At 36.9% G+C, this 15,085-nt stretch overlaps 1 protein-coding gene across 12 annotated transcripts in view; it reads right to left on the reverse strand.

Moving 5' to 3' along the window:
* TUT7 (terminal uridylyl transferase 7) overlaps positions 1-15,085 on the reverse strand; it is a 58,668-nt gene continuing 43,583 nt past the window's right edge. For 6 of the 12 annotated variants that reach the window (XM_061426078.1, XM_061426079.1, XM_061426083.1 and 3 more), the window contains 4 exons: positions 14,199-14,524; positions 11,433-11,509; positions 11,029-11,092; positions 1,413-9,865 (listed from right to left, as the gene is read on the reverse strand). In XM_061426078.1, coding sequence (XP_061282062.1) covers positions 9,783-9,865; positions 11,029-11,092; positions 11,433-11,509; positions 14,199-14,524 — 550 coding nt within the window. In that variant the 3' untranslated portion in view covers positions 1,413-9,782. Of the gene's footprint in view, positions 1,019-1,412; positions 9,866-11,028; positions 11,510-14,198; positions 14,525-15,085 lie in introns of those variants that run through there. The other 6 variants (XM_061426080.1, XM_061426081.1, XR_009738141.1 and 3 more) reach the window with 6 other exon arrangements.

Consider the following 15,085-nt stretch of genomic DNA (forward strand, 5'->3'; position numbering starts at 1 on the left):
TTACAGGTTGAAATCTTGATTTTATTTCAAAATGATAATCCGAGGCATGGCTCTGACCACTTCTGAAGGGCTCATGAATTAGAGACACAGTTCCATGAAGGCTCCAGTCAGATCAAAATGATACCAATCAAACTTGTGATTGGTAGAAATAGCCTCTTTAATCATCAGGGATTTTAAAAGTCATCCACCCTGATTTCGGAGTATCATAAAAAGTAAAAATTACTTTTATTTTGTCATTTTTCCTTTGCAAATGTTTTTAGCAGCAACCAGGACTATTGTTTTCCTTCATTTTTATGACCATAGTATTTATATGTCTTTTCATTTTTATGACCATAGTAGTTATATGTCAACTTAAAATTAGAGAGGGAAAAAATCAAAAGCCCTTCAGTGGCTCTGCTCATCTGTAGGAGGCTCACATAATAGGTACTCATGTTCACGTTATCAGTTCTACAAATATCAATAAAATAAGGTTTGTAAATCGTAAATACAGCAGTAGCAGTTCACACGTTTGACACGCTTTCACAAGGATTCAGTTGACAACAATAAATATAATTTCCCCTCTTTAAAACAAACAAAAAGGATTTATAAAGGATTAATTTACTTGGAGTTTATCAGCCCACTATTTTTAGTGTGCTCTGAAATAATTAAAAAGCTTGAAATTGTATTCAATGAATACTGGCCCATAGTTACATTTTTTTTTAAACCTGTCTTAAATACATACATCATGGCTTTCTATTGAAATCCTTAAATCTATAGGGATCTGTAGTAGGTAAGACTATATTAAACATTTTTTCCTCATTAACAATTTCATTAAGTTAAAAAAATCTGACATTTCCCTTAAATGTTAAGTCGAAGCCTGATCTATGCTGCTGTGTCCTGTGAAATGAACCTAATTTTCAAAGTGAATAGAACGCCTGAGTGGCCATTTAGAATGCGGCATTTTCCTTCCCTCATGATTCCTGCTGGGTCCTCTTCGCTGAGGCTTTTCCCTGAGTCATATATTTACTGGAAAGGCTACCTAGAGGAGGGGAAAAAACAAAACCCAACATAAATGAAACAGGCCTCACTTTATCGTAAACGCTATACAATTACTTCTTATGGTTAATTATTTACAGAAACCTCATACTTGTCACTTGTTTTGAATCAAGTCATCTGGCTAGATATAAAAAGGTATAACAAAAGCCTCGTCATATTCTTTCTAAACGCAGATGAGCTGCTAGAGTGACGTCATGTTATGACATGCATGCTCACTACTGGTACAGAGGCCAGGAGAACTTCTTAAAGCTCTGCTTTGCATCTGCAACCAAACAGAATAAACTCTAAAGAATTCTTTGGTCAGAAATAAATATCTTGTGTCATTACTCTGCAGACATGAAGCTGTGAATGGTGACATGGTAGCCATAACTTATTGATTTAAAAGAAAAAAAGGAAATTTATTGTATTTACAGCTGCAGGACAGAAATGAGGACTGCTAATTACATGCACACCACAGAACAGTTAATAAATTTTGTTTTGGAATCAAAACAAATAGTTCAATGAAACAATAAAATTGACAAATTCCTAAGTGATTACTTACAAGAAAGTAGTATCTGACAAAGGATATACACACATTGATTATACACATTTCAAACCAATGGTGGAAAGTATGGGTTGTTCAAAACTGGTATTTTGTCAAACAAGTAATTTTGGAAGGAAAGGGATAGAGAAGTTTCCTTCCTCACATCATACCTTTCCTCCTCACCTAATTTGAAATGAATTATAGAATTAAATATGAGAGAGTCAAAGTATAAGAAGTAGTGAATATTCTGGAGGGGGAAAGAGTTTCCTCAGTATACCACATTATGCTTTACTTATTAAAAGGGCTTTCTATTCTTAGCACTAAAGAAATTACAAATCCATAGAAAAAAGACAAATACTAATAGACAGCTGGTGAAAGAAAAAGCAACATATGAAAGAGAAAAAAAAGCATGTAAGTAGATAAAAATTAATCAATATCAGTGGGTAATCAAAGAGATGCAAAGTAAAACAAGGTATCAATTCTTAACCACTAACTGCTGAAAGAAGAGCAGGAGGACAGGTAGGTACACAGAAATTTTGCTAAAGGAATATTCATATAAACCAGAGAAACCTTGTAAAGCATGCAAATAACTCAAATGTCCAGAACTTGGAATATGCCTAATTATATTATAAACACAATAACATATTAGGTATGCAGAGAAGGATAATTAATAACATGAAAAATGAAGGTTATAAATCCTCAAGAATTTTCATTAAACTAAAAATTAATTAAAAAAACACATTTGAAAAACACCACTAATCAGATATGTATTGCCTCATTTTTGCTTATCTGTAAAATGAAGACAATAATACCTATCCCCCTTGGAGTTACTGTAAAGATTAAATACATTAATATAGGTAAAACAACCGAACAGTACCTGGCACATAGAAAGTGCTCAATCAATGCTAACTATTATCATTACATTGATGTAAAAAGATGGGAAGATTTTATCTCCAAAACTGAAATAATAGTTAATGCTCTAAAATGGGACAAGTATAAATGGCTTTTACTTTCAATTTGCCTAAACTATACTTTCTAAAATGTCCAAAGTCAACTTATTAAGTATGCAAACAAACTTATGCCCCCTCGAAAGCAAACTTTCCAAAGCAAGATATCCTGAGAGTCAACTCACAGTGAAAAATCAGTGATATGGCAGGAAGAATCAAAGTATCTATAGGTATAAATACCATATTCATACCACAGAGTGTCTATTGGTCAAAAATACCCATCTGTGACATTCTAAACTGCATGAAGTACTGAGGAAAGGCTTTTCACTTAAGGGACAAAAATTTGTATCAGTACCTCATACTCTACATACAACCAGATAGAATCAAGATCTAAATAAGAAAAATAAAGTTTTAAAGCTATTAGAAAAAAAATATAGATGGATATCTTTACAACTTCAGGTGAGGAACAATTTCTGAAAGACAACCCTAAAATCATGAATCACATGTTCATGAAAACTAATCAGGGAAAACCAATCATCTATTTCAAAATTAAAAACTGAAGTGATGTAAGACAAGATATACTGGAGGAAAATATTTAGAATGTATATAATAATAATACATGGTATTCACAGCTAGTAAGCACATAAAAAGGTGCTCAGCATCACCAGAGTTTAAAAAAAATCCATTAGAACACCACAGTATTTTTTTCACTCATCATATTTGTATGAATAAACACTGTTGATATAAGTGGCAACTGTTTCAGCCAATGAGGGGGTATCTGACAGTATCTAACAAAGTTGAAAAGGCACATATACACATATGAAAATGCTCTACGACACAACAAATTGATTTCTCGGAACTCAAATCCTATACAATCTCTCAAATATGCTCAAGAAGACTCACACAAGAGTGTTCGCTACAACACTGCTTAACAGCAAAACACCAGACATAATCTAAATGCTCATGTACTAGGTGATGTTTACATAAAATATTTTGTATTCATACGATGCAATACTGTAAAGAGAGACTAAATCCATATATAACATATATAAATTTAAAAATCATTTTGTTAGATATAAAAAATCAAGTTATAAAACATTCATATTATATAGTGAGTCATTTAAATTTAAAAATTCACCAAGGATATGTATATTAAAGGATATATATGTTAAAGGATACATATGTAAGAGTTTAAAAAAGAATGGGTACCTGAATTCTTAATAATAAATGAGTGAAAAGAAAATATGAAAAAATAAAGCCTATTCTCTAGTAGATGAGTAGTTGTTATATTATTTAGATCTTAAAAAATTTTTTGCCCAAATGTTAAGAAACCATTCTAATAATACTTATAGTTTTATTACTTATCACTTAAACATGTAACCCCCTGTGTGTGTGTGTATGTGTGTGTGTATATATATGGGTGTGTGTGTATATATATGTATATAAAAATCTCAACATACCTGAAGAAGCTTCATGTAAAAAAATTTACACATAAAAAGATAAAACTATGGGACTTCCCTGGTTCAGTGGTTGGGACTCTGTGCTTCCACTGCAGGGTTTGATCCCCTGGTTAGGAACTAAGAACTTGCATGCCACACGGTTCAGTCAAGAAAAAAAGATAAAACTACTATAAATAAAATATGAATTTTTATGTAATCTGGGGGAAGAACATGAAATTCTTAAAAATGTGTAAGCATGACTCGAAACTACCATAAAGTTGGCTAGATCAAACTACTAGAACAAGTGTATGCATGGCAAAATAAATCATAAATGAGGCTGAAAAAATAATAAACTGGTGATGAAGGATACTGTAACATATTTGACAAAGCATGAATAAATTTCTAAGTAGAAAGAACTAAAGACAAAAATGAATACTCAAAAATACCAAGATGTAACATGAAGAAATACAAATGAATATGTGGGAAATTGTTAGCATTCAATGGTAATAACAAAACTTCAAGCAGACTGGCAAAAAAAGACTATTCTCAATGATGCAAGCGTGTGGGAAAATTGTGACTGACTCTGAAACTGTCCACAATCACAATGTGGCATTATTGGCATCACCATCAAAGTATGGTTACTTTTAAATCTATTATTCTCCTAAGTGGGATTTGTCCTGAGGAAATAACTAGACAAATATGCAAACTGGCGTTGCAGTGTTTTATATAGACAGTGGTCTTCCACCTTGGGAACATGGGATTAAGCTATTCCTGAACAGCGTAAGAGGACAAGTGGGTAGAGTTTTAAGAGAGCTGCCCACATGCTTCAATTTTTATCTGAGTTCTTTCTGAGAATGTCTTTGTGGACCAGGCTTTGGGGTGGTTCTCAGGAATCATACCACTTTCTCTTTACCCTTTCACAAGATAGAGAGAGAGAGAGAGACACGTGTGTTCTAACCATTCATCTCTTAATGTGGCACATTACCCTAGGGTGAAAAAAAAAAAACCCTTGGGAGGCAGAGAAGCACACAAAATGCTGGGATCTGTAGCAAAATGGGAATACATCTAATAAAAGCCCAAATTTTTAGCTTTCATAAAATTGCACTGATAGCTGATGCCCATCAGAATAACTTCTGATGATACGATTTACGTGATTTTTTGGTGATTTGATTAAAAAGGAATGGAAACAACTGAGTGGCACTGCTGTGTCTCTTCCCCTCCCAGACTCCAAAACCCCTTTCTATCCCTTTTAATATGCCATTATAAAGACTAATGAGGCTTCACAATGTTTATGAAGTATAAAACAAAAAGATTAGGAATAGAAATGATTCACTGTTTCATTCATGCAGTAAGCAGTACTACTCCGAAGATAAATGAATGCATGGGATAAAAATCTCATCTAATTAAATGATAGGCATTTTCAGTAAGTAAACATAGGAAGCAATTTTTAATCAAAATTTGTAACATTGGTTTTGGTCAATTATATTCTTCTACCAACTATAAAAACAATTTAGAAGACATTTTTACACTTTGAGATTTAACAAAAAGCTGAAAAATTCAATTTATATGAACACTTTTGTGGGCCAGTCAATAAAATGCTTGAAATATATATGATAAAAATATATCATCTTAAGATAAAATTCCATGGAAGTGAAACAAAAGAATTCAAGGAGAAAAAAAAAGATGTAAAATTTCTGCAATAATATTTATATTTCATTTGATACATTTAAAAAGACTGATTTAAAAGTTTTGTTTTAAAAATGCCAGTATTTTTTAAAAAACCTCCAGAAATTACATGTTTTGCAACTACGATGAAAAACAGATGTCAACTTAAACACATACAAGGAGATTTATGGGTGGTTCAACATTTTGGGAGCGAGTATGCAAGCAAAAAAGTTTTGAAGACACTGATATAACAAATATTTGAAGAGAACTAGTTCTATTAATAAAGAATGGTTAAATACATAATGTATGTTCATATACTGGAATATCAAGAAGGGTATGAAAAACAATGATCTATATATTCACTGATAAGATCTTCCCATATATTCACTGAATAAAAAGTGCTTCTATTATTTTAAATTTACTGTCATAAAGACCACTGTGCTTTTGTTTTTAATAAGTAAGCTGTAACATTCTCGTCAAGGAAAAAAGTATACATTATCATAAAGGAGAAAAGATATTCACCAATCTCTTATAGCATCTCCAATATTTAAAATTTCAAACCCTTGGATTAAAATGGAATAAACAAAGACACAGAGGTAGTTTCTTCTGAAAAATAATTTTCTTTCCAAAAAACAGTAGTGGATTAAGAAATAGAAAAATGTTAGTCTTGAGATTCTCCATACCGAACAGTTTATGACTATGGTTCTTCAATCTCCACATACTCTTCTTTCGTTAAAAGTTTTCATTATGTATTTGTCCTAGGAGTTAGACAGTCAGAGCATAGTTGGAGACTTTCTGTTAACTACAGCAATAAGAGTAGTAATAATTTATCGAGTGATGTGTGCCGGATACAGTGTAAAGGGTTTTACATATATGAAACTAATCCTTACAGTTGCCCTGTGAGCTATTAGCCCCAATTTATGGACAAGGAAACTGAGGCAGAGAGGCTCACTAATGTGACAGAGGTAACAAAGCTAGTAAATGATTGGGCTGGATGTCAAACTAGAGTAAGTCTGACTTTAAAGCTCATGTTCTTGATCACAGTCCCACTCTTCTTTACTCTGTCAAAATGAGTCCACCTCTAATCAATAAAACTTACTGAACATCTAAGGCACTGTTAGTGTGTGTATGTGAGGGAGGGAGGAAAAGAGCAAGGAAACTTGTGGGATCTTCTATCTACTGCTGTCTCATTTGAGACTCAGAACAATATGCAGCTTAGTGGAATGGAGGAAGTATCAGGAGAGGAAAGAGAACTTGGTTGATTATTGGATGTGGGTGGCTGCTTTAAGCACAGCAGCCCGAGACAGATGGTGCTTTTGCCAATTTTATAAACGGGACACCTGGAGCTCAGAGGAGCTCACCTCTGTCTTCTAAGGTCAATTCAGCTATTGCGGAAGAGCAGGGGCTGTACACACTAGCAGCTTCTCCTTAGGAAACCACCCACGCATCACAGATAAATAAAGTCTGTGAAAAGAAAGAGCTTTCTGGAAACTTAATCCTACTTAATGTTGAGACATTTCACATAACAACATACATAACTTGTATAAATTTTTCATGGATAAATTTGACAGTATTAACAGTTGTCATTAACTTGAAGAGTTTATTAGAAAAGATAAGTTTTAACCACCTGTGATTTTTTTTTTTTCCTGGTAGAAAGCAAACCTTATTTATTGCAATAACATTTTTTTTTCTGTAGTAAGCTTAAGTTTTATGGTTACTCAAAAGATTTATAAATATGTAAATCTTTCACTCAGAAGATAATTTACTGAAATCCTAGCCTACTGTCAATTGGTATTGCCATTTCTAGGTATATGTCTAACATCTGTACTTATCCCCCACTTAAGAAATTATATTAAAATTTTACTTTCAAGATGCGTAAAATCTTTAGCATAAGCAATGCTGACAGATGTCCTGCAGAACACCAAACGCCACTGGCGCCCACCAACCTCTGCTCTCAAATCATGCAGGTACTGTTCTAAGTGCTTTTACATAGATTTTGCAACAGTCCCACAAGATTAGTATTATTATTATCCCCTTTAACAGAAGAGGAAACTGAAGCAATGGAGGATAACATCACAGCTAGAAATCACACTGTGCAATCTGACGGCAAAAGCTGATATTCATAAACATCTTATCTTTGACAAAACAAATCTCAACTAAGGACGGACCAGTATTTTCTTAAGTAAAGTGTTCTGGAAATGCCTATTCGAGGCTGAAGCTTGTAAAAACAAGTCTTTTGGCTTCTTTACATCTGTTAACTATGTGACCTTCAAACTCTCAGAGGATCTATGGGAAACAACCCCACAAACTGCAGTGGAGTCTGTCTCCAATACACTTTCATTTGCCAAAGTAGCTTCCAAGGCAGCTTGTCAATCTCCTCCTCCATGTTTCATGGCTACTCCCACTGTCAATCAAATCCTCTCAGAACAGACCCCATTCTCATTTCACTCTATTTCATTTTCAGGGTTTTCCCAGTAGAACTTTTTTTATTTTTAAGTCCATGCATTCCAATGAGAACAATTACAAAACCTTCCCAGGAAAGAGCTGCTCTTGCCTGTTCTTACACAATCTCCTATGTCTTCACCTTTCATGGATACCACGTTCCCCTTTTGGGTAAGTGTGACAATTCTTTGAAGATTTCTGTTTCTCTTTGGGACGTCCTACCTCAGTCTGATTGTAGAGAAACTTGATGCCATTTTGAATGTTTTTCCCAATCATTAAAAAAACACAACTGTAAAATATTCACGTATTATAAAAATAAATGCCTATTTCTAAGTAGATCATTTTATATACTTGAGATAATTCATCTTAAGAAGTACTTAAATAATTTAATAATTCAATTTATTTTCCTTGTTAACATTCGAAGTAGAGACAACCAAATGCCCTTCGCCTGGAGCTTCCTTAGCTTTCCCAGGGTGAGACCACAGCGCCCTGGCTTATTGCAGCCTGGGCTGGCGACAGCAGGGAAGAGCTCTTATCTGCTTCGGGGCTGGGGAGGCTGCCGAGGCTCTGGGAGCACTCTCTCTCAGAAACTGAGACCTGATTGGAGAGATGGCTTAGCCTCTTCATTCTTTATAACTAACACAGGCATCTCTCCAACCTACAAGCAAACATTGTTTGCACCTTAGCAGTAACATACAACACGTAAAAGCTGACCACAAAATAGGCGGCTTGTTTTACATTATATATAAAACTGTCAGGTTTTATCAATGAAGCTTTAAAATTTCCAAAACTTTTCTCACCAACTATACAATCAATTTAAAAAGAGTACACATGCTCTATTTCTTTTAAACAATTTCCCTTCTTTAATCCTACTTTATTGAAAACTAGAGAGGGGAAGAGAAAGAGATATTAAACAAAACTAGTTAAGTGTCTAAAGGCCAGAGGTTTGCATCATGATTTATAGTTTCATGTCCTTAAAAAAAAAAAAAAGCTGAAAAAGTGATTCATTATATGTTAAAGTTACTTTGATTTTTCTTTTACTCTTCAAATTTCTCCCTTCTATTTCAGGATTAAAACTACTCTTGAAACACCAAGAGAGGCCTTCATAGCATCCTATTTTCCCCTCCCTTTTAGCATCTTTCCTTGGGCCTGGGGGGACTGGGTAGGGATGGGGGCCCTGGCACTATGCAGCCATAGCTGAGGTCAGGTACCCTATAATTCTTCCAGCACTTCTCAGCACAACTCCCTACAATCAGGTTTTTCTGCCCCCTATTTCAAAGAAATGGCTCTTTTCAAAGTCACAGTGAGGGACTTCTGTGTTGCCAAATAAAATACAGCATTCTCAGTCCTTGTTGAACAGACCTGTCAGAAGCAATTTGCATAAAGCCAACTGCCCCCTCTTTGAGGCACTTTCTATATTAAAACTCCATTAAAAGATCAAACTTGCTGCTTCTCCATCCCCACTGTTAAACATTTTTTTCTGGGGGTGTGTTTCTGTCTCCTTTATTTTGCCTAAGCCTCTACATGCTTTTCTCTTTTCTATCTGCATGTATTTCCTACGTGACTGCAGTCAGATCCAGGGCTTAACTATCATCAATTACATACTGATCATCCTCAAATTTGTATCTGCAGATGGGACTTCTGTTCTAAATGCCAGGCTCCTTCCTATATCTACTTGGCTATTCAATACCTCTACCACAATATCCAGCAGGTCTCTTAAAACTTACACATTTAAAGCTGAACTCTATTTCTCCCCATAATCTGTTCTTCCTCATGGTTCCTCAGCACAGGAAATTCAAACTTCACTCTTCTAGCTGCTCAGGACAAAAAATCACAGTGTCACCTCTGAGTCTCAAAATCTCACGATTTTCTGTCATGTCTTATCATCCAACTCATCAATTATCATGTCGGTACTACCTTTAAAGTCTCCAGGAGATGAGCAGACCTCACTTCCTCCATTCCTTCCACCCCTGTCCAAGCTGTCCTCATCTCTCCCCTGAACTACAGAAGGAGCCTCCTTGTTGGTTTTTCACCCTTGCCTCCTCAGCAGTCATAGTGAACCTTTTAAGACAATTCTACCACTCCTTTGCCTCCAACAGCTGCCCATCTCATGTAGAGAAAAAAACCCATCCCTGCCACTGCTGAAGGAGCTGTGTGACCCACAGTCGTGTACCCTGACCTCAGCTCCAGTTACCCTCCTCTCCCTCATCCGGCTTAGTGTCACCACTTGGGACAAAACTGTTTTCAGCTCTGTTGTAAGAGTCTAAATCCAAGTTCTTCTTGACTTGCGTCTTCCTTTTACTTTGATTCTTTGCTGAAATGTTACTTTATCAGAGGCTGCCTCCTTCCCATCATTCTCTTTTCCGTTTCCTTCTTTATATTTTTTAACATCTGTCGCCACATGAAATATGTCTGTGTCTTTTCTGACAAGAAGGCAGAGTAAATGAGAGAAGGGGCTTTTATCTTCAGTATTTAGGCCCACACCCCACACTTGGAGGGGGCGGGTGGGTGGGAGGTGTAGCTTAATATTTGTTGAAGGAACCAGAAAATAAGTGACATAGTTGAGACAGAGTGTTCAGGCCCACAATTACTTTCTTTGGTGGCAAATAATCTCCATGAGGAGAATACACTGCTGACAAGACAGTGGCAATTTCAAAGCAGAAACAAAAAGTGTAGAAGAGGAACAAATAATTAGAGACTATGGTTCCCTATGGTTCCTATTCAAGGATGGTATAATATAAGAATCACCTAGAACATTTAAAAAGAAAAACAAAAACAGGCTTAAGCCTAACCCTCGAAGAATCTGATTTGGGAAATGAAGGTCGAGGGCAAGTGTATTTTTAAAAGCTCCCCAAGTTATTCTGATGTCCAATCGCTGTTAAAACCACTTATTCAAAGGAAGTGCCTCAAAAGGCATGTGGTACGCTATGCAGTAAATAAAACAACACACATTTGTTTTTTTAAAAAGCCCACATACCTGACTGGGGACTCAAAAATATAGATGTTTTTTGTTGCTTTTGGTCTTCATGTAAAAGCACTGCCTAAAAAACGAAATAGACTGGTTTACAAAGTCGAAAGGAACAGCATCCGAAACAGTCTGAAAACTGTAACCAAATCCAAGGAGAGCTGAAATTAGGCATGTGGGTGGCAGAACTTTGCAAGTTAATCGACAAGCAAGACACATCTGCAGGACCCCGAAAGGCACGCCGGGCAGCCGGTGCACAGCAAGCTCACCGCACACGGCACCTCAGGCAGAGCGGAGGAGCCACCTGAACTGCCCAGCCCCTCCCGAGCACCTGGCCCAGAGCTGCTCGTACTCAGAGTGTTTGCGGGAGAGGCAGAGACGGGAGGGTTTCCTGCTCAGGTCTGAGCTAGGTTTACCTGAACAAATGTGCCAGCTGGTCTCAAAGGGTTAGGTGAAGAAGGGGATCCAAATACACAATCTGATTTAGACAGACCTGAGAAAGAAATGAGCACTTTTTGTTCCTACTTTAAACTGAAAGCAGTGGCCCTGTTTCAAACTTTCACAGAAAGATTTTCTGTTGAGATGACAGAAGCTCTACTCAAATTATTATGTGGACAAAATTCTAATGTATTAGAAGAAATGAAATGGAAGAACATAATCTTTAGACAGAAGCTGATTATTTTTAATTGCTATTGGAGGAAATTCACCACACTTTAGCTCCACTCCTCTTTTAATTCCTTTTACTGTGTGTGTGTGTGTTAGTCGCTCAGTTGTGTCTGACTCTTTGTATACCTATGGACTGTACCCTGCCAGGCTGTTCTGGAATTCTCCTGGCAAGAATACTGGAGTGGGTAGCCATTCCCTTCTCCAGGGGATCTTCCTGACTCAGGAATTGAACCCAGGTCTCCTGCATTGCAGGCAGATTCTTTACTGTTTGAGATACCAGGGAAGCCCTTCCTCTTTTTGTTTTACATTATGACTACCCGATTTAATATGAAAACATGGCAGTCTGAAGGAACCAAGATTCTAGTGTTTTCTGTACATTTGATAATACCTCATCCGTGTCCCAGGACATTCCCTGTCCCTCTTGATTGGCTGCTAACCTCTAGATGGTCAGGATCATTGCTCTATGTTTTAAAAATTTTGGTAGGATCTTAGTTCCCTGACCAGGGATTGAACCCAGGCCCACGGCAGTAAAAGTGCCAAGTTCAAACCACTTGACTGCCAGGGAATTCCCTATTTTTACTATTTTGAGAGCTTTACTTATTTTATTTACTCCACTTACTACTGGCAACTTAAAACTTGCTACGAGCTAGTAAGAAGAGATCCATCCAAGCTGGGGGAGTGCAGGAGCATCCCTGCACCACTTTGCTGTACCAAAGAGGAAGGCAGTGCCCATGTACTTCCTGCTCTGAGTAAAAGCAGACAGTGAGCTGTTCTGAAGGGGAGCCTACAAAAGGTATTTTGATGAGACTGTATTACATTTTATCTATATATACTGTTTACAGTTTCCTCATCTGTAACTGAGGATATCAAAATAATACCACAGTTAATGGGGCTCTGGTGAAAATTAGACGAGTTTACCCATGTAAAGTACTTAAATAGTGCCTGACCCACTGAAAGTGCTCAATGAACGTTAGCTATTGCTTTTAATTTCTTTTAAACATTTTACCCTTATAATTATAACATCATTTTATTCTGCTATATGTCCCTTGTGAGGGCAATAAAAGTTTGAATTCCTTAGAAGTAGGACAAGCTGAAGCTGTAAAAACATTTCATAAACATTTACACTGTATTTTAAAATTAATAATAAAACAATTTAAGAACTTTTTATATAAAGCTCATTTAAAAAAATAAGGATGGCTGATCTAAACTTTCCTATCTTAAAAAAAGAGATACTATATTGCTGATATGGTATCATAAAGTGGAAGAGAGGTATCAGTGTTTCCAGGAACGACAAGGACTAGAGTGAGTATTTTAAGGAAACTTTCAGTGCTTACGTTTTTTATGCTGTCCATGAACACTTAACAGTTGAGGACATGAACAGAGTCACTACTTTAATAAAAAAACATTATTTCTCAGGGTTTCATTTTTATGCTAAATAAATTTCATCCACTTTCACAGGTTTTTTCTGAGAAAAAACTGAGAGTGTATAAACTGCCTTGTAAACTGTAACTTACCCTCCCCTCTCCAAGGTACCCTTACTTTTAAGTCTGTTAAAAATACGCCCCAAACAGATGCTTCACCCATTTCATAGAAAAAGCAAATTAAGATCCAACAACTTACAGGGGCAAGATCTATGGATGATGTTCAACTATAGATAGAAAATACTTTCTTCCTCATTGTAAGAGTAACATGCTCACTGAAGGAATGATGAGATGCAAAGGGAATTGTCTGCAGTAGAGGCACTGTTAACTCTGTCACCCTTCTTCTACTCCCCTTTTTAGCTGTGAGCACATGTGTTTACACAACAATGTAAGTGGCTCCTGCACACAAAGTATGGTGTCCTGAGATCACTTCAGCTATGCCTACCCATGGCTCTTCCATTTCAGAAATGTACATAATATAGTTGGGAAAGCTCAAGTAAGTGGTAGCTTGTTTTCTGGTCAATTAGGTCAGCAGTCCCTAACCTTTCTGGTACCAGGGACCAGTTTCATGGAAGACAATTTTTCCATGGCCAGGGTACTGGGGGGTGGTGGACGGTGGGCAGGGCGGTGGTAGTTCAGGAGGTAATGACAGCCATGGGAAGTGATGGAGAGCAGCACACGAAGCTTCACTTGCTCACCCACTGCTCACTTCCCACTGTGCAGCCCTGTTCCTAACAGGTCACAGACCAGTACTGGTCCATGGCCTGGGGGGTGCTGGGGACCCCTGTCTTAAGTTACATTTTTTAAGTACTGGGGATTACTAGGTCTTCAATTCATTGATAATCTTATCTGAAAAGTCAACCAAACTTATCCGAATCAACCAGACTGACAAGCCTCTTAAAAAACCAGGAGTAAGTGTTTAAAAACACATAGAGAATTAGAAGTAAAGGTGGGGGAGGTGGGTTTACCTTCTGAAAAACAAAATCTTATCCAGTAAATAGATCTGTACATATAACTAAAATAGTTAAGAACCCTAAAAAAGAGATTTCCCTTGAGATGTGAGTGCAAACATCAAGGCATGATGGGCATCCATACCTGAAGAGCCTTTAAACTGAGGGCATTCCTTTTTAATGTGCCCTTCTCTTCCACAAATAAAACAACGTTTTTCTCTTAAGTCTCTGTCTTCCTGTCTCTTCCACTTTTCCACTGGTGGCCTGAGGATTTTTTCTCTCCCTGGCTCAGCAGCTGCCCTCAATGGCTTGGCTTTCTGAGGTGTACACTGCATGGGTTTATCTTCTTTTGTTGATACCTCTCTCTCTGTGTACTTGTTTTGAATTTCTTTATCTTCTTTGCTTCTTTTGTCTTTGTTCTCGGGGTATCTTTGGTTCAGGGTATCTTCCTGATCTCGCCGTCGCCTCACTCTGTAGAAGATATAATACTAGTAGGAAAAATCTGAACAGAAACCTAACAAAGTATTAAGACCCCTCCAGGTTAGGAGACAACTAGATACAGAAGGCATCAGAGGGAAAAATAAGAATTTAAGTCCATCTTCTCTATTAACATATTTTTGACTGGGGGATTTCTGCAGAAACTATCACCTGTGGCATTAATACGTCTCTGGTTAATAATGTGTTAAAAAGTACCCTCAGAGCTTAAGGGTGTAGTTGTTCATTTTCACAATTACTCTAATGCTGTGAAACCAGTTTTTGCAATTAGCGGAACTCCTTAATACCTACTCTGGTACTGATGTTATGAAACTCAAATTATCTTTGGAATGATTTCTTAAAACTTTCTGGCCCACTAGGGGTCGCTAAGAGTCGGACACGACTGAGTGACTTCACTTTCATTTTTCACTTTCATGCATTGGAGAAGGAAATGGCAACCCTCTCCAGTGCTCTTGCCTGGAGAATCCCAGGGACAGGGAGCCTGGTGGGCTGCTGTCTATGGGATTGCACAGAGTCAGACACGACTGAAGTGACTTA

This window comes from Bos javanicus, chromosome 8, assembly GCF_032452875.1.
Source record: "Bos javanicus breed banteng chromosome 8, ARS-OSU_banteng_1.0, whole genome shotgun sequence".
Lineage (NCBI taxonomy): Eukaryota > Metazoa > Chordata > Mammalia > Artiodactyla > Bovidae > Bos > Bos javanicus.